The sequence below is a fragment of the Helianthus annuus genome, chromosome 11 (genome assembly GCF_002127325.2).
Source record: "Helianthus annuus cultivar XRQ/B chromosome 11, HanXRQr2.0-SUNRISE, whole genome shotgun sequence".
In the NCBI taxonomy this organism is placed as follows: Eukaryota; Viridiplantae; Streptophyta; class Magnoliopsida; order Asterales; family Asteraceae; genus Helianthus; species Helianthus annuus.
The window spans coordinates 34,691,642-34,711,847 of NC_035443.2; the positions used below are offsets into that span (position 1 = coordinate 34,691,642).

At 37.0% G+C, this 20,206-nt stretch overlaps 2 protein-coding genes and 1 non-coding gene across 3 annotated transcripts; all 3 read left to right on the plus strand.

Moving 5' to 3' along the window:
• Window positions 1-8,520: 8,520 nt before the first annotated feature.
• On the plus strand, window positions 8,521-11,422 carry LOC110889998 (zinc transporter 11). The gene is made up of 2 exons (XM_022137571.2): window positions 8,521-9,103; window positions 10,757-11,422. The coding sequence occupies exons 1-2, from the start codon at window positions 8,656-8,658 to the stop codon at window positions 11,287-11,289; spliced, it is 981 nt and encodes a 326-aa protein (XP_021993263.1). The 5' UTR covers window positions 8,521-8,655; the 3' UTR covers window positions 11,290-11,422.
• A 3,232-nt stretch (window positions 11,423-14,654) lies between these two features.
• On the plus strand, window positions 14,655-17,027 carry LOC110889999 (DNA-dependent metalloprotease WSS1). Its single transcript, XM_022137572.2, has 4 exons — window positions 14,655-15,089; window positions 15,163-15,358; window positions 15,872-16,504; window positions 16,615-17,027. The coding sequence occupies exons 1-4, from the start codon at window positions 14,932-14,934 to the stop codon at window positions 16,804-16,806; spliced, it is 1,179 nt and encodes a 392-aa protein (XP_021993264.1). The 5' UTR covers window positions 14,655-14,931; the 3' UTR covers window positions 16,807-17,027.
• A 398-nt stretch (window positions 17,028-17,425) lies between these two features.
• TRNAF-GAA lies at window positions 17,426-17,498 on the plus strand. The gene has a single exon. It is a non-coding gene; the product is annotated as a tRNA-Phe (tRNA).
• Window positions 17,499-20,206: the final 2,708 nt, after the last annotated feature.

Below are 20,206 nucleotides of genomic sequence, written 5' to 3' on the forward strand. Positions count from 1 at the left end.
CCTGAGGTGGCCAAGCATGTGATTTTTTAAGTGGGTCGAGTGGTTATTTTTCTTATCTCACTTATGAAGGTGTAACATGATATACTTGAAGCCAAGAACCTTACACTCTCATTCATCATTGTAAAGCATTGTGCTTTGGAGTAGAATGACGAGTTAGCTTCTGAAGTTGGAGACTTTACTTGATGATAGCGTGGGGAAAAATGTCGAGTTGGAATTTGAAAGGAGTGGCACGTCTTTGACCGTTCAGTTGGTGGTGAGTGACCGACCTTTACATCCAGGTTATATGCTTTACATTTATCATGTGTTCTTTGTTTCAGGCTGAAGACTTACACTCAATAACTCTTTCGGAGTTAGGAGTGGCACGTCTTTGTGATGTACATTTTAGAAGTGAGATTTTTAACCTGTTTACCTACAAAAGTGTTGACTTAAGTTACGTTGTATGTCTAATTAGTTTAACGGTTTCATGTAAAACCTTTATCCGAATAGGAAACCATTTGAAAGTCTCTATAAGAGTACACCTAGCTGAGTAGCCGTAGAATAATCATTTTTGTTACTTGAACGATTTAATAAACTTATCTCTATTTTTTTATTGCCAGCAAACTTGATCAGATATTAATGGTAGCTTGTCAATTCATAGGCAAGTGCTAAGTGATATGGTGGGTTTACTTTATGAAATTTATATTTTTCAATTTGTTGTTATGATCCTTGTGTTGGGCGTTTTTTGGCAGCGAAGCCGCCAATGAAGGCGGATGACCATACATGACAGAACTATATCAGGTTTGGTCCGACTCTCTAGCCGCGTTTATTTTTATTTGATTATACGTCAAGCCGATCTCTTTGAAGAGCGGTGGTTAATCAATTGCATTGACAAATTATATTTTTGGTTGCATTAAAACATTAATAGTAAAGTTTCGACTCAGTTTTTTTAATCTTCCTTTTGATCTTTTCCTTATTTAGCCTTAGGAGGACATGCTAAAGAATGCAAATAATCAAGAAACAACCATCCTCCATAATCTGAAGGTAGATTATACTTTGGGAGATTTCGAGGTAAATCAAAATATTCATTTTGTTGAATATTTCCAAGTTTTGTATTTAGTTATAACAAAGTTATGCCATAATGCAATACAATACTAACAAAAAAAAAAATGAAAGATATCCTCTAAGTGGATCTTTTACAGTGGTTATTTGCTATGTTTTAATTTTCTTGCTTTTGGTCAATTAAAGATGCTAACATTAGTTAGCATTAATTCTCGGACCCTTTGTGATCTTTTACAATGATTATTTGCTATAATTTAATTTTCTTGCTTTTTGTCAATTAAAGATGCTAACATGAGTTAGCATTACACGTTTTGTAGGTAATTTTATGGAGCTACACATATTGGTGGTTGTTTAGGGGAGTTAACGGGCTCTCATATTCATCGCTTTTCATGGAGGTAAGTTGATTTCTTATATCATTTCATATCATTTTTGTTGAGCTGGGTAAAAGGTTAAGATGGGCTGAGCCAGGTTGGTGACCTGTTCAGTACAGTTGACCCGTTATAATATATATTTGCATTAAAGGCATCATGCAAGCTGGTTGGATGATCGTCTTTTTTCAAATAATTTGACCCGTTTTAATTAGTTTTCCAGTTGAGGATAACCATAATGTAGTAAATGTAGAAAGCATATTGTTATCATTCTAAAGTTTGTATTGGTGCTTTAATATTTGGTGCAGAAGGTATATATCCGGCAACACTTAGACGTGAAGCCCAACTTTGGAAATGTCTAGAACAAAAATGATGATTTATATGGGCTTCAATGCCGATAGATATTATATGTTTATGCATTTTCGATTTTCCTATAGCTTTCTACTTTGATTCATGATTTATTTTGTAAATGAAATCACTTAAAGTTTCAACCAGTTTTTTAGTTTTTGGCATGAAATTTGTGGACTTGGGATTAAACTCACATTGAATGTTTATTTGCTGATAGGTATTTCTGGGTTTGGTGGTAAATGCAGGTTATTGGACTTGGGTTTCACTTGAATGATGGCTAGAAGCTTGAAGTTTGTTGCTGATCAGTATGAAAGCCGATAGAGTTTTGAAGATTGATGTTTTTTGTTTGAACTGTATTTAGTCTTGATTTTGGTTGTTTTCGTTTATTTATTATTTTTTTTTTGGATTTTGAATAGGTTTTATGTTTGTAATACTTGGGTTGTGTGTGGTCGCGAGTAGAGTTAGAAGTAGTAATTGTTATTTGTTAGAGTGGTTGAGGTAGGGGTTTGTTAAAACCCGTTCTGTAAGGCCTTAAGCGTTTTTGAGGTTGGTGTTCTTGGGGTATGTCTCGGAAGACCCAATGCTCTTTAGGTGTAACTATTATTTTTTAATTTTATTAATAAAGTTTTGACGGGTTGCCGTCCCCGTTTAGAAAAACAAAAGATTGAATTAATTACTTTAGTTGCATGTCTAATTTGAGGTTTTCTTTGTAAATAGGCTTCCTTGATTTTTTTATGGTATGGGATGAGTCGGGTTGGGTTGACACGCAAACACAACTCCGATCATCGGATATTTCAACTAGATACAATGTTGGGGCCTTTTTGTTTCTACTCTTAGGGGACTCATTGCTTACGTAATGTGGAAGGCCTTCAACACTAATTCGAGGTTGGATCATTATTTATTTTATATCTATGGAAAAATTATGTTTACGATCAATATACATAACTTTAGGATGTCAAAGAGAAACACTCAGTTACTCTCTTATAGCTCAATATCATCAGGATGTAATAAAGTATTTATGTATTAAAGTATAATTTTTTTTGTTGTTTAGCCACCCGTGTATTACACGGGAACCTAGACTAGTACGCTATAAAGTAATAATATGAAGAGTTGTGCCTTCTGGGTTTGATGAAAAGGAAAGATGGACTTATTCGTGTGAACCCATCTTCAACTGGACACGTCTCTTTCTATGAACTTGCTAAACGTAACGTTTCAGTCTTTCAGATACCCCCACGACCCCACCATCATATGGCTCATATTAAATACATACACTTGAAAATAAAAACAAAAAAAAAGTTATTATTCATTTCCAAATAACTTGGAATTTATGTTAAATACTTGAAGTACCGATTAATGGAAGCCAGGTGAGATAAAAGACTAAAGAGCTTTTAGTCTAGTGCTATAAAGATGCGAAGAAAATATGACCCTCTCACAAGATTAAGGGTTCAAGTCGCATAACAAATAAATTTGTAGATTTATGAAAAGGATTAGTAGTTCTGTGAGTTATCCCATAATAAAAGTTAATTCGACTAGTTGTTAGGTTTAAAAAAAATAATAATTTAGATGTGATTTAGTGTAACAATGTTGACTCATCCTAACGTTTTAGTGTTTTTCCTTTCATGAAAAAAAAAAAAAATAGATCATGTTTGAAAATAACAGACTATGGATTACAACTTCACAAGTGTTTGATAATTTTATTTATTAAGATGTACGAAATACATGAAAATTTATATAGTTTAATTTTCTAAAAAAAGAAAAATATCTTAAGTAGTTGGTTATTAATAAGGTTATAGAAGTCTTTCCAAAGTCTTTTCTATTGTATGTGGTTATGGTGGATTTGCGTATCCCCACCAAAACGCCACTTCAAGTTGACTTTGACTCTGGCTTTATGTCTTTCTTTTCTATAGCATTAAACATTACTAAAATAATAATTATTATAGTTATTTATAAACAAAAATATTATTATATTTCTAAAAGGATAGAAAAAACTAAACTGTCTAAACTCTGGAGTATTATCGTGCCAATATCTGATCATATCTATCTCCACTAGTCAATAATGCGTATACATCAATTTAGGAGAAAACCCACTGTCTAAACTCGGGAGTGTTTGTTTGAGTGTGAAACAAGCTTATAACGGAGTTAATATTCACATAACTCTCTTTTTTATCTTTCTATATATATACATATACATATATATATATATATAGGTAAAGAGTAAAATACAAATGCGCTTATCGTACGATACGTACGCGATCATCCCAGCCGTTCGATCAGGTGCAGATCTGGTGCGAATTCAATACATATCGCATGTGAAAAAATGGTTAGCATGGGGTAGTGTGAAACATGGCATGGGGTGTGTAGATGGACAAAATCGCATGTGGAAGATTTGAATATCGCATGTGAAAAAATGGCATGGGGTGTGTAGAATCGCATGTGGAAAATTGAATATCGCATGTGAAAAAATGGCTAGCATGGGGTAATGTGAAAAATAGCATGGGGTGTGTAGAATCGCATGTGGAAAATTGAATATCGCATGTGAAAAAATGGCATGTGGTAATGTGAAAAATGGCATGGGGTGTGTAGAATCGCATGTGGAAAATTGAATGTCGCATGTGAAAAAAATGGCATGGGGTAATGTGGAAAATGGCATGGGGTGTGTAGAATCGCATGTGGAAAATTGAATATCGCATGTGAAAAAATAGCTAGCATGGGGTAATGTGAAAAATAGCATGAGGTGTGTAGAATCGCATGTGGAAAAAGTGAATATCGCATGTGAAAAATCTGTGTGTGTGTTACTGTTCATCTTCTTCGATTGTTGGTCGATCATTGTCAGTTTTCTTCCGTTTGACCCTTACAACTCCCAAATTAGTAGTTCTTATTAACGAAGGGAGGTTGGGGAAGAAGATTTTCAGGTTTTTGAATTTGATTTAGGGTTTGATTTTGAACTATCATCGGTCAATTACAGAGATTTATGACCTCGCAATGACGTTTAGCCTTCCTGGTATGATTTAGATATATTAAAATGATTAATTTAATCATTTAAATTAGTTTCGCTCGCGTTTGATCGATTGAAGATCGTACGGCTGAGGGCATCGCGTACATAATGTATGATAAGAGGTATTGTACGTTAACCGGCCTCTATATATATATATAGGTAGAGGATCCTGTAAAAAGTGCTCAAAGCGTAAGAAGTGTGAGAAGTGTATTATAACACTATATATAATACTATATAACACCATATAAACACCGTATAACAATATTTAACACCATATAATACAATATAACACTATGTAACACTATATATCATTATATAACAAATATAACACTATAGGTTGTCTGATAGCATGTCTATGATAGATGTATAGTGTTATATTTATTATATAATGTAATATAGTGTTACATAGTGTTATATGGTATTATATGGTGTTACATATTGTTATACGGTGTTTATATGGTGTTATATAGTATTATATATAGTGTTATAATACACTTCTTACACTTCTCACACTTTAGGCCCTTTTTACACTATCCTTACCCTATATATATATATATATATATATATATATATATATATATATATATATATATATATAGGGAGGGGCTCATGCAAGAACCACCCTTATTGTGAGAACCTTGAGAACCAATGTGAACACAACCTAAAATAGCTAAAAAAAACCTAAAAAAACCTAACCCCCCCTCCCCCCCCCCCCAAAAAAAAAAAACCTAAACCCCCCCCCTCCCCCCCATAGGGATGGCAAAAAAGCCCAAGCCCGACGGGTATACCCGAAACCCGAAGCATACGGGCCGGGTATACCCGAAGCCCGACGGGTATAGGCCGGGTATGGGATAAAAATATAAAAAAATTCGGGTATGGGTACGGGTATGGGATTTAGCGATACCCGTCCGATACCCGGCCCGTTTACCCAAATAATACCCGAAAGCATATTATTCTAAATTTAATTTTCCATTTATATAAACTTTAATACATACACTTATTCATATTATTTTGCTTTGTTGTTTGTCTTCAAGACTTTAACATACAAACACAAAATTTCATGTTTAGTTATGTAGATTAAAAATGTGTGTTAGTTTTGGAATTTTCTAAATACATTTCAAGTTGTTAGGGAGATTACATGGGTTCTGATTAATGCTACTATTTTTCATGTTTGGTGTTCAATTAAATGCAAATTATATAAACTGACATTATGTGCTCCAGAGTAGTAGTAAATTAATTAGTTAATTATGTAGATATATGTTTGAAATATGCATTTGAATATGATATATTTGTATGTTATTGGTCATATTTTCCTTTGTTATAGTTATTAAAGTAGTAAATTATATAAACATTAGAGTAAAAAATACACATGAGAGTTTCAATGATACTTTTAACAAATTAATGGGTATACCCGTTACCCGCGGGTATACTCGATACCCGATGGGTAAATACCCGACAAGTACCCGACGGGTAACGGGCCGGGTACGGGCCAAAGAATCACAACCGGGTACGGACTTGGGATTACTAATACCCGGCCCAAACCCGGCCCATTGTCATTCCTACCCCAAGCTAAATGCTAAAAAAAACCTAAAAAAACCTAACCCCACCCCCCCCCCCCACCCAAAAAAAACCTAAACCCCCCTCCCCCACCCCCAAAAACCTAAACCCCCCACCCCCCCCCCCCCCCAAAGCTAAAATGCTAAAAACTAAACCCCCAAAAAACCTAAAAAAATCTAAAAAAATAAAAAAAAATCAAAAAATGTTTTTTTGAATTTTTTAATATTTTTTATGTTAAAATCGCTACTTTTAGAAGCCAAAAAAAAATTTTTTTTTAAATATTTAAAATTTTTTTTTTTTGGCTTAGAAAAGTAGCGATTTTTTTTATAAAAAATATTAAAAAATTCAAAAAAAAAATTTGTATGATTTTTATGCATTTTTGGTGTGTTCACATTGGTTCTCGCGGTTCTCACAATAAGAGGTGGTTCTCGTATGATCTTCTCCCTATATATATATATATATATATATATATATATATATATATATATATATATATATATATATATAATGAGAGATAGAGTGAAAAGAAGCGTAAGAGTAAAAGCCTTATTGATAACTTAATATGTTTAGACTGCGGGGAGTGGAGCGTTGGTTGGGGCGGGGAAACCCTTCAACGCTCCACTTCGGGTTGGTGTTGGTTGGGGCGGTGCCCCTTTGGCGTGGGTATTCAGCCTGGCGTGGGGCAAGGGAGCAGGGTGACTTGGTTGGCTTTGGTTGGTTGATTCAATATGGCTGGCTTTGGTTGGCTACTTTAATTAAAAAAAAAAATTCACATGGCTGGTCACGCCAAGCTAAGCCACGGCACACCAAACCTCTCATTTTTCTCCATAAGTTTGTGGATCTCACCCTCACCACGTGTCGAGCAATGCCCCCAGCCCAAGCGCCTCCACTCCCCGCAGTCTTAGGGGTTGTTTGTTTGTTTTTTTTTTGGGGGGTAAAGAGTTGTTTGTTTGTTTACCTCTTGATGAGGGCTTTTAATGGTTCAGAATTCTTACTGGTTCAGCACTTAATGATTCAGACTGTTTGTTTCGTGAGCAGATGTCTGAATAGTTCAGACATTTGACTCTGAATTGTTAAGTATTATACAGAGTCTGAATGGTTAAGACCTCTAATATTAATTTGTCAGACATTTGCCTCTGAAGGGTTAAGCATTATACTGGCTCTTAATGATTTAGACCTCTTACTGGTTCATCATTTAACTATTCAGAACTTACCAAACAGCCCCTTACGCTTAGGTGATGTTTGTTTTTTGGCCAGAAACACTTCTGGCCACTTATGTCTGCTTCGCGCAGACATGCACAGACCTTTGGGTCTTGCAGCTTGTTTGTTTTCCAGAAGCACTTCTCACCTTTTACCTCTTCCCCACGCAGACATAAGTCCACCTCTTCTCTCTTTCAAAACACATCTCTCCACCACCACCTCCTGCATCCCCGCCACCGCCACCACCTCCACCCCCACATCTCCACCACATCTCCACAGATCTAGAGAACAAAGAAATCTGGCCTGAACTTAAAACCGAATCTGGAACCTCATACCTGAACCCGAGACCCGAAATCCGAATCTGATACGCAACTGAACCACCACCCGAAAACCAAATCTGGAACCTCTAGCCGCCGTCGGCCACCATCGCCGCCCCCTTTTATTCTCTGAAAACGGTTCACCACCGTTAACCGAGCCACCAGCCGTGGTCAACCTTCGTCATAAGCATCTTCATCGAACATTCGTCATCCATCAACACCATCGTCATCTCGTCGGAGAAGACTCAGCACCACCACCGTCATCGGAAAACGAGAGGGGGGGGGTCCACCGAGGAGACACATCGACCGGAGAAGATGCTCTGTGGTCTACCAGACTTGGAAACGTGAGGATGGTGGTTGTTGGTTGCGGTGGTGGCAGGTGGACGGTGGAGGAGGTGGTGGCAGATGGTTGTGGTGGTGGTAGATGAAGGCACAGAGAGAGAGAGGTGTGTCTGTGTGTGGTGTGTTGTGAAGTTTTTGTAGAACTAAAAAAACAAACCCTCTTCTCCTTGCAACTGCAAACCTTTGGTCCACCTCTTCTCCTGCAGACGCCTGTAGATATGGTCCGCAGACTGCAAACCTTTTGCATCTGAAAAAACAAACACCACCTTAGTGATTGATTATTGATTCGAAACTAAGATGTGTACATTTTCACATTGACTTGGAAGCTGAAGAAAAACTCAGAACAAACAGATCTGGACAAATATGTAACAATTGTACTACACATTTACATTCCAATATTGCCCCCATCGTCCGGCTGTACATCAAACCCATATTCACTATATAAACCAATAAAATCTTGTCTGATTCCTCCGTTTCACTCAAATCCAACATGTTTCGCAACCTCTTCTTCACCTCTCTCCTCCTCGTACTCATCCTCTCCGCCGCCGCTCACGGCGGAGACGACAACGACGACGACGCTGATGCCGCCGCCGACACCCCAAAACCCGACCTCCGGTCAAGATCTTTAATCCTCGTAAAGATTTGGTGTTTAATAATAATATTTTTTGCCACTTTCATAGGCGGTGTGTCTCCGTACTTCTTGAAATGGAACGAGGGGTTGTTGGTGTTGGGCACACAGTTCGCCGGCGGCGTGTTTCTTGGAACGGCGATGATGCATTTTCTTAGTGATGCCAATGAAACGTTTGAAGATTTGACAAGTGTTGAATACCCTTTTGCGTTTATGTTGGCTTGTGGTGGTTATTTGCTTACTATGTTTGCTGATAATGTCATTTCTTATGTTTATGGGAAACAGAGTGGTGACGATGTTGAAGATCAAGGTTTGTTTTTTCACTTTTTGAATTTTTTGATAATTGAATTGGTTAATTTATAAGAATGTTTAAGATATTTTTTTTTGTGTTTTACTGATCAATTAGTTATATTTAGTTATAACTTATAGTTGATTAGTTGGTAGGAGTTTTTTTTTAATTTTAACAGTTAGTATTAGGAGTGTTTATAAACGGTTGTAAGTTGTAACCGACTAGACCGAAGAAAGTCAACTGATTTGATCAGTTTGAAATATATACCTAGTTCACCGGTTCGGTTTTAATGGTGTATGTTCAGTTTACGGTTTGAAACTTCAAACCGACGGGTTAACATTTATAATTGATTTTTTTAATCATTTAGGAATACAAAGTTGTATGTATATATATACATATGTTGAATTTATAAACGATTTTAATCATTTTTTGTAGTTTAATACAAAATTATGCTTGTCTCCCTTGATTGTGATTTCCTACCCAACTAATCTGGCTGGTTTTGTTTGTCTCTGTTCAAAACCGTAGTTAGCAGTTAAACCCGAAGTTTCGTAAAAACTAATGAACCGGATCATCAACATCCCTAAAAATAAGTACCAAATTCGACTAAATAGTTAAATAATTGTTTCTATTGCGTTATCACCTCAAAAAATTATTTTGTAGCTATTTGTTTTACAAGTTGCAATAATAAGTAATCATTATTATATTTATATTATCCGATCTGCAAACATGAATCTTGATTTAAAAGACATCCACGCACTGAAAAAAAAAAAGGATCAAATGAGGAAATTCTTTGGGTCCACCACTAACCATATATCAACATTAGTTGCTAAAATATCTTGCTTTCTAAGCAATGATTCTTGTTTTTCAAGAAACAACATATTTGATGCAAAAAGGAGTGAGACATTGGTGGGCGGTGATAGGAGACCTAAGGAAACCTGGGTTTGATCTTTGAGTTAAACGGGTTTTATCGGTAATTTCACCATCGTGCCTACGGGCGGGTGGGTTACCGGGTTTTCCCTGAAATTGGTGGTGGGCGACTAGGGTCAGTGGCGGAGGTTACTTGGTGCCCGGGGGTGCACCCGCCCACCCTAATATTTCGGGTAGAAGTGTATAGGTTCCAATTTTTTGTCCGGAAATTTTAAAAATTATATAAGATCGCCTCTCACCAATTATTTTTCCTAATTATGTATACAATATATAAATTAAAGTAAAGTTTATTACCACTTTATATATCCTAAATATTTATACAATATATAAATTAAAATAAAGTTTATTACCACTTTGTATATAAGTGATGGGAAGTTTTGTAAATATATTTTAACTCTTATTTGTTTAACCCTAGATTACCCACCACACGATAAACTTAATCACAAGTTTTTATGTGTTAGAACGGATCCTTTGAATGAATGAAATTTTTTTGTTTTATTTGGAACTATTATTATTTGACCTGACCCGAATCGATAGCAGACCCGACCCGAAACATAACGATAGGAAAAAAAATATTAGGTCCTATCACTTTACGCCCCCTTGAAATTTTTGGTCAAGCTCCGCCACTGACTAGGGTTACTCTCAGAGTACTCCGTTTGTCTAGTGGATGCTCCGAGAGTGCTCGGGATTGATTTGTTGGCCGTTAAAAAAAACATATGTGAACAATACATGGGTTGTTGATGACAGGGGAAACCAGGAATGGAAAAGACGGAATTACCCATCCAAAAATCGGAATATCATCAGTATCTTCACTAGGAGACAGCGTTTTGCTAATAGTAGCATTATGTTTCCATTCGGTGTTTGAAGGAATAGCAATCGGAATCGCGGATTCTAAAGCTGATGCTTGGAAAGCCTTATGGACCATATCACTTCACAAGATCTTTGCAGCCATTGCAATGGGCATTGCCCTTCTAAGAATGATTCCAGACCGGCCTTTGTTGTCATGTGCATCTTACGCTTTTGCATTCGGGATTTCAAGTCCCGTTGGGGTGGCAATCGGAATAGTAATCGATGCAACTACTCAAGGCCGGGTTGCAGACTGGATATTTGCAATATCAATGGGGATAGCGTGTGGTGTGTTTATATACGTGTCGATTAATCATTTGTTACGAGGTTATCAGGCGCAAAAGCCTGCGGCTGTAGACACTCCACATTATAAGTTCTTAGCTGTAACTTTGGGGCTTGGTGTGATTGCTGTTGTTATGATCTGGGATACATGATTTGAGCCTTGGTGTTTTGTTTGTTTGTGTTTTTTTTTTGGACATAAGGGTGGACAAGTTTAAGAATACAGGTCTATTGTAAAGAAGCATAGTTTTGACAAGATCTATAAAAACATATATTGGTTGTTAGTTTTGACAAGATCTATAAAAACATATATTTGTTGTTTTTTGTTAGTGTAAACTGCCAAAATGATCCCTAAGGTTTGGTCACTTTTGCCACTTTAATCCAAAACTCAAACCTTTTGAATATGGGTCCCTATGGTTTCAATTTTGCTGCCATGTTCATTCAAAAGCAAAATCTGGTCAGATTTTCAGTTAACATTCAACTTTTTTTGAACATGTTTTGATCATTCTCAATATGGTGTTGGTCACTGGCAAAGGTTTTGATCATTTTCAACATGTTTTGGTGATTGAAAAATCTGGATGTTAACTGAAAAATCTGACCAGATTTTGCTTTTGGATGAAAATGACAACAAAATTGAAACCACAGGGACCCAGATTCAAAAAGTTTAAGTATTGGACTAAAGTGACAAAAGTAACCAAACTTAACTTAAGGACTATTTTGGCAGTTTACCCTTTTTGTTAATAACAAAAGTTGAACAAGCCGGCAAACATAACCACTAATATATTTTTTTTCTTTTCCTAAACATGGATTATTATTTGAAAAAAAAAAACTTATAATTTGCAATGGGTCTATCGACCCCAAAAAAAAAAACTCGATGTGTAACAATTCGTGAGTTTGATCCATTGCTGATGCTCTTAATACAAAAAGGTATTTTCTTGATCAAACGACTCTTTAAGAGGAATTTATTTTAAATTACTACTATATTACTAATATTATTATTTAACTAAAAAATATACATGTTAAGAGCCTTAGAAGAATCTTTACGCCAACATGTGACCAGTGTGAGTTTTAAGTTTAAGGTTTTATTTTTATAGGTTTTAAAATGGATGTTTACAGATGGATAGAGGGAGATGGATATTTTGGAATTACAGGCAAATGAATTAAAATATCACAAGAATACAAAGAGCAGACAAAAACTATACAACTTATATATAAAAAAAAATACAAGTAAAAGGTTTAAAAAAAGCAAATAGTCTATTAAATTACTATTTTTTTATTTGAACGGCTAGTAGACCAACTGGTTGGGCTTTCGCACCAACTTTGTGGTACAAGACTATATTAAATTAGAGTAAAATGCACGGATAGTTCATGTGGTTTGGTGAAATTTCACCTTTAGTCCCTAACTTTTCAGAATTACAATCTTAGTTCCTGTGGTTTGACAAGTTGTTACTCGGATAGTCCCTAAGGCGGATGAAGGGTACTCGGGTAGTCCCTGTGGTTTGACAAGTTGTTACTCGGATAGTCCTTGTGGTTTGACAAGTTGTTACTCAGATAGTCCTTGTCATTTCACACCCACTTAACCAAAAAAACTAACCTCCATCCGCTTTAAGGACTATCCGAGTAACAACTTGTCAAACCACAAGGACTAAGAGTGTAATTTTGAAAAGTTGGAGATTAAAGGTGAAATTTCACCAAACCACAGGGACTATACGTGCATTTTACTCATTAAATTACTATGTAAACTTTTTGTAATGAAATCAAACGATATATATTATATAAAAATAACAAGACTAGCCAGGAGCTAGAAATATATATAGAAGACTAAGAACAAACATCAAAATTGCATCACTTCTTCCAATCTAACAATTTGAGTCTAACTCTATTTGCAATCCAAAAATAAGTGTTCAATTTGATTTCCTCCATGATCTCATCATGACTCCATTGAATATTGCTTAAAATTTTAAAATTCTGAGGGTGTTTGGGATTCCTTTTCAATTTCTCCTTCTCAAAAGTCTTTCTCAAATTCAATAAGTAAGAAATCCTGACTTCTCAAAATCTCCTTTTTGAAGACATAATCTACTCTAAAAGTCTTTTTTTATGGTGTTTGGGATTCCTTTTACTTCAAAAGTCCTTCTCAGATGGTGTTTGGGATTCCTTTCCTTCACAAAAGTCCTTCTCAAATGGTGTTTGGGATTCCTTTCCTTCTCAAAAGTCCTTCTTAGCTCCAAAAGTCACTTTTAAAAGGAATCCCAAACACTCCCTCTATCTTTTTCTCTTTTGCCTAGAATCGTGTGTAGAATCACCAATCAAATTAACACAACTTCAATTACACATGAAAATTGTATGTTTTTGTAGACTTCTGACTTGAACCCTGTATATATACATATCGACACATAAATGATCGATGCCATGAACCATAGTGTGAACCCTTGGTGGTGTCGATTCCTAATCACCCCCTAATCTTTTTTACCTGAGTTTAAGTCTTCATCTTCAACTTGTTGACCACCTTCTTCCACGTGTGTCATACTATCTTTTTGAATTTCCCCAGTATGCATCGCTCCACATAGATCTTCCAATTGATTAAATTGCATCACCATCGTATCACATCACTTGAATCCATCTCGCATAGATTTTGGATAATCTGAATTACTTAGATTTTTCTTGCGTTTGTGTCACACAACAATTCCTTTTTTTTGCGTTTATTCATATTCTTTACAATTGTTTGTATGGTTATGTGAGAATCATGGTAAATTTGTTAGAATTTATCGTCCCAACCACAATTGTTGAAAGATGTTTTTTGCAATGAAGTTTGTGAAGTCTGATTTGCGTAATTGGATTGGTGTTGAGAATTTAAGCAATAGTTATATTTGTTATATTGAAATAGACATGCTTAGAAATGTCAAGCTAGATGACGTAATGGCCAGATTTCCGAAAATGAATACTCGTAAAGAGTGAATTTAGATTTTTTAGATTTTAAATTTTCATTGTGTTTTTAATGACTTTTGACATACTTTTATTGATTACACAAAATTTATTTTGATTACTTTCTTTTTATATGACCCTATTTGGTCTGACCCGAACTGAACCAGAATTTTTTTTTTATATAATGATAGTCAAATGACCCCTATAAATTTCCACATTCTATGAAAAATTTCCTGGGTTTGACAATAACTATTAGGACAATACCTTGGGGTATCTGATCTATGTGGGTGTTTGGGTTAGCTTATTTTGGAGTTACTTTTAACTTATTGACTTATAAAAAGTTAACAAGTCATTTTGGTAGTGTTTTGATAAGGTTGAGAAGGAGTTTTATAGCTTGAAAAGGAGAAAATTATAAGTTAGAATTTCTGACTTCTGATTTATAAAAAGTTAATAAGATATAAATTAAAAGGAACCCCAAACACCCCCTACATAGTCTTTGTACAAGATAAAACAACTGATATGACAAAAAGGATGGTGGAGAGATAATAGATTCCTAAAAAAACCAAGAACATCTTCGTTAATGGTATGAAATTCCTCAAATATGATGCAACAAAGTTATTGACTGAAATTATAAGTTGATTAATAGTTAAGGGACTATATCTGTAACATACTGCCTTTTTTTTCTTTGCAACTTCGAACTTGGAAGGGGGAGATGACAAGACGCAATGGCCAATGTTGTCAATAACTTATTGATATCGGGAATTTCTTGGTGGGGTTGAATTTCGAAATCCCGCCAAGTTAACCCCATTATTTGAATTCGTTTTCGATTCTCAACTTCATTCGTAAAAGATTTGGGATTTAGGGTTTGATCGAAGATGAACGTTGGCGATCTTCACAAGGTCTGGGAAATCAGAACATTGAAGAAGAAAGTTGGAGGAGATGAAGCCAGGAAATTCCTTGAGAAAATCGCCAAACAGGTCCAACCCATCATGCGCAAGCATAAATGGAGGGTCAAAGTTCTATCCGAAATGTGGTACAACAACACTCTAAAACCCTAATTTTCTTTTGCATTTCACAGATATGGGTTTTGATGTATGTTTTTGCAGTCCGAAAAACCCTCGTCTTTTGGGTTTGAATGTGGGACATGGTCTTCATGTGAAGTTGAGGCTTCGGAGACCGAATACGGATTGGGATTTTTACCCTTTTGATGAAGTTCTTGATACAATGTTGCATGAGTTGTGTCATAATGCTATTGGTCCTCATAATGTTAGTTTTTACAAGCTCTGGGATGATCTCAGGAAGGTATTAAACATAAGTTTCCACTTTGATGATGTTTTTAGTTCCCTTTACATGTTAGTTTTAGGGTGTTGCTATACGCCATACAGGCCGCATGACAGGGCAAAAATGGTCATATGGGTCTGTCATTTCTTTGCCGGTCAAAACATCACACGGGCCTCATGATTTAGCTGTCGTATACCATCATACCACCCATATGACCATATTTTTCCAACTCATACGGCCCATATGGACTCTTGTATGACACGTCAGTGGAATAGTATGTCAGTAGTGTTTGAATGGTATGTCATTGGTGTTTTCTCCAATGTTATACTACAGCCCAAACGGACCATATAGCTCGCATGATATGTCAGTGGTGTTTGAATGGTATGTGTATGTCATTGGTGTTTGTTTAGTTGTTCTGTAGCTTTAACTAAAGTTATGATCTTTTTGTCATCTTATGAAGTGATGATGCTGAATTTGGTTTCATTGATGTATCTTAATCATGTTTCTGTTTCCCTTTGTGTTCTTGGGATGTAGGAATGTGAGGAGTTGATGAGCAAAGGGATTTCCGGGTCAGGTGACGGGTTTGATCTTCCAGGTAGACGCTTAGGTGGCAGTTCTCGTCAACCTCCTCTTTCGTCTCTCCGCCAGACTGCACTTGCAGCTGCACAAAATAGGGCTCGCCAGGGATCTCTTTTACCACCGGGACCTAATCGGCTTGGTGGCGATAAGTCTATTATGTCTGCCCTAACTCCTGTACAAGCAGCAGCAATGGCTGCCGAAAGGAGGTTTCGAGATGACATATGGTGTGGTCTAGAAGAGATAGTAGACGAAGATGAAACAGGCAATGGTGGTAGCGGTGGTGGCCCACAGGATAAAACGGTTCAAGATATAAAAACTTTGGTTATGAATGCAAAAGCTCAGAAAAGGGTTCATCGATCAGATAATGCTCATTTAGAGTCGCATATTGTTGACTTGACAGATGTTGCATCGGTATCCAATTCAGCAGTTGCTAATGACACGTCAGCTAACAAAAAAAGTCGCCAAACGGGAAGTTTTATTGATTTAACAAGTGATGCTTCCACTAGTGGATCTTCAAGTGATCAAAAAACAGGATGCAACGTTGAGTTGAATGGGTGGGAGTGTATGATGTGCACGTTGTTGAATCCGGTAAGTATGCAATACTGTGAAGTGTAAATTATTATAGTTTAATAAGTTATTGGGTTAAATCAGGCAAGAAAGTTGTATATATTTTAATTAAGATGATTTGATTATGTCAGCCTTTAGCTCCAATCTGCGAGCTCTGTGGGACCCACAAACCGAAAGAAAAGGAAGACAAGTATAAGGCATGGTCGTGTAAATTTTGTACGCTTGAAAACGATGTGAAGATGGAGAAATGTGGAGCGTGTGGACAGTGGAGATATTCTTATGGTCAACCCATAGCAACCCCATCCCCAAATGTTGGTACTTGAGAACGTCATGAACTTGAAGAACTGCTTTAACAGAGTACTCTTTTCGGTTTGGATTTGATTTGACGGTTTTTACAGGGGATTTTGGTTATTCAAAGTGATTCTGTTGCATATATTATTGGTATATAAACCTGCTGGTTGATGTGATTGTTTTCCTTCTAGTTTGTTGAAAAACAGTCATTTTTGGGAATTTAAAGTTTCAAAGTTTGTGCTTGACAACACTATATTTATCTTCTTGATGTGCCTGCAAGCATATATCTTAATCTATTATGTTTAATAACCGCAAAGAATAGAGCAAGTTACTTGGGTATGTAAATAAAAGTAATCCGATTCTATGGTGACAGAAGCTGTTCTATAGGTTCCGAGTTCAGAACCATCTTTGTATCTGTCAAATGTCGTTCACCTTCGAACTGTTTCTAAACGGTTTTTTCTTTGCGTCGTCAGCTCACTTCAGATTAACTAAAAGTTTACAAAATAAACATAATCTAATGGCTTTAACGTAATGACCCGAACAATGTGAATGAGTTAATAAATCTACAAATTATAATAAATCTACTTGTGTGGGTATGTAATAGCTGAATAAATTTAGTATTGTTATATTGAGTAAATAGATTGTACAGTTGCGGGGATAGCTCAGTTGGGAGAGCGTCAGACTGAAGATCTGAAGGTCACGTGTTCGATCCACGTTCACCGCATAATTTTTTTATTTTCTTGCAATTCGCACCGAAGGACAAATAATATCCGGTATTTTCATCGATCAATTCATATTTGCTTGCGAACCCGAGTCATCAATATTAGTCTAGCCCCAGTTATGTTTTCAGTTACAATCTTTCCAATTTAATTTTTATTTTATGCTTTATTATATTAAAATAATATTGTATACATGTATTTTTTTAATTTTTACTCAATCTCCCAATTCAATCCAAACTTCTTTTTTTATCTATTAATCTCATATCTCAATTCAATCCAGACTTTTTTTTTATCTATTAATCTTAGAGTTAATTACATGGTTAGCCTTTGCAGCTTATATAAAGTAACAATGTAAGGTATAAATGGTTTAAAGTCTCACTCTAAGGTATCAGTTTTTAATTTTGTAACAATCTAAGGTACTAAAATTAATATATGTTAATTTTTTTAGTTGGTTCAAGAACATTTATGTCTTTTACATCTAAAGGGCTAGTTATATAACTATATGGTTAACACGGGATTGTTTATGTAATCTACACAAAAATAAATATATATTCTTATATTGTGATTGAATGTAACTAAAGAGCAATATAATAAAACAAACACGATAAATAGAACTGATTTAACATGCCCAAAGGTTCATGATGAATAACCAAAGACCAGTTCAAAACAGTTACATCCTCCTACTAGACAGATAGCGACAATGGTTGGTCGTAATCAGTTGTAACCGTAAATCACTGAAGGGGTATGGTCCTAAAAAGCCGCGCAAACCGTCTACCAAGTCGCGCGCGGAACCATACTCCTAATTTAACAAGCAGTTCAATTTCAGACTCGCGTGGATTCCTTCACCAAAGACTGACCTCGCGCGACGTCGAAACATGAAAGAACACCGACTTCAACACTTAGCATTCTGAATTAGAGCCTTGAACCACCCATACCCTGCGCGGGCTGGTTACGTGTTCAACAAGGGTCACGCAGGACTATGGCGCAAGGCCACTTCAGAAGACATAAAGGTACAAGTGGCAGAAGAAAGGGGCCAATCCGCGTCCTCCAGACTCTGCTCAATCGTGCTACATGATCGTCTGACGTGCAGGAGACAGAGAGTACACAAGGACGCCTACGTGGCACCAATCACAGGGCAGAGACACCTGCCCCACGATCTCCACTTACCTGCTGATGGCAGAGGGACAACAAGGCCGACAACAGTGACACGTGGCTCCACTCATGGTGCGCCAGCATCGGAGAACTTCTAGAAGCCACTAACGGTCGACGCCAGTGAGACAAAGAGCATATCCTCTAAGTTGTCGCCTTACGACCCAAAGCCCATCAGCCCATCTCCTCTTACACCTCTCCGGCTATAAATAGGACCCTTCATTCACAGGTTAAACCATTCTATTCCCTCTACTCTCACCCTCTACACACTTTAATCTCCTCAAAACAGTTACTTATTCTCACGTCGGAGTCTGGTTAAGAGGGAAACCCCCATATTCCCCTCTTAACGAGCTAACGGTGTTCTGTTTTGCAGGATTAGCGGATCATTAAGAATCTCAGAAAATGATAAGAAGATTAACCCTTATGGTAGAAACATAAACCAAACTAATCAACTCTAAAATTAGTTCCGTGTTTCTTCATTGGCGCCCACCGGTTTTTTACAAATCGCTTTCATCTTCTTTTTCTGAGTTGTTTTTCCTTCGATCATGGCTGGTCAAGGAATCGTTCCTGATTTTGGTTTTGGAACAAAATCTAATGCAGTGTTGGGGGAGGACAACCAAAACGTCCAAGCCCAACATGTAGAAGAAATCGGTGAAATCGAAGTAACCAACACTGGGGGACCCCGAGCGAGCATCACTCGCATCACTCAGACGGTAACCCCAGGAAACAATGGTGCTGGACCTTCAAATCCGGCTCCACCTCAGAACATTTCGGCGCTATTAGGGCTACCTGAAGGCGAAACTCCAGCCTCTTGGTACGCCAAGCAAATTGCCACCATCAATGCTGCGTATCAATCTTTGAGCGCACAGCAAGCAGTTTTACAAGCAGAACCTTCCTTGGTTACACCTCAGGGTCAGAGTCAGGGGGCGCGCCAGATACCCCCACAACAAAACCTCCAAGGAAGAAGTAACAGACCTCCCCTCACGAGAAGGCCAAGCCTGCATGAGACGCACGACACGCGGGGAGAGACAAAAAGCTATTATGACTATCCGTCAAATGTCTAAAGAGGCCCAGTTCAGACCCGGCTTGGGCCACACAACTTGAACAATAAATGGGATGACACAGACCCTAACGACCCTACTTGTCAAGATGACGTAGTGTCTTCAGTCTTCAATCGCTTACAGAGGAACCATGAATATTACAAGCCAAGGCAGCACGTCGGATACAACGAAGAGGCAGAGCGACACTTCCGCCTCGCCTATCAGCTAGCTGAAGCTGCAGAACATTCAAAGTTCATCCCAAAGATTGCTCTAGCGCCGCTATCAAGAGAAAAATTGCCTCCAACAGTTGGAAAGTTTAATGGGCCGACTGATCCTGATGATCACGTTAGAGTATTTACAAGCGTTGGTTGCATGGGAGGATGGAATATGCCTATGTGGTGCCATTTGTTTATCCAAACTTTCATAGGGGCTGCTCGCGCCTGGTTTGACAGCCTCCCACCAGGAAAGATCAAGTCGTGGGTTGATTTCAGAACACAGTTTGTAAACCACTCCAGTCAGCAAAG

What these genes read in the sequence shown, in the direction of transcription:
- LOC110889998 (XM_022137571.2), top strand. Translation starts at nt 8,656, where the DNA reads ATGTTTCGCAACCTCTTCTTCACCTCTCTCCTCCTCGTACTCATCCTC. An exon ending in TGACGATGTTGAAGATCAAG is followed by an intron (nt 9,104 to 10,756) that starts GTTTGTTTTTTC and finishes TGTTGATGACAG; the next exon opens with GGGAAACCAGGAATGGAAAA.
- LOC110889999 (XM_022137572.2), top strand. Translation starts at nt 14,932, where the DNA reads ATGAACGTTGGCGATCTTCACAAGGTCTGGGAAATCAGAACATTGAAG. An exon ending in AAAGTTCTATCCGAAATGTG is followed by an intron (nt 15,090 to 15,162) that starts GTACAACAACAC and finishes ATGTTTTTGCAG; the next exon opens with TCCGAAAAACCCTCGTCTTT. An exon ending in TGTGCACGTTGTTGAATCCG is followed by an intron (nt 16,505 to 16,614) that starts GTAAGTATGCAA and finishes TGATTATGTCAG; the next exon opens with CCTTTAGCTCCAATCTGCGA.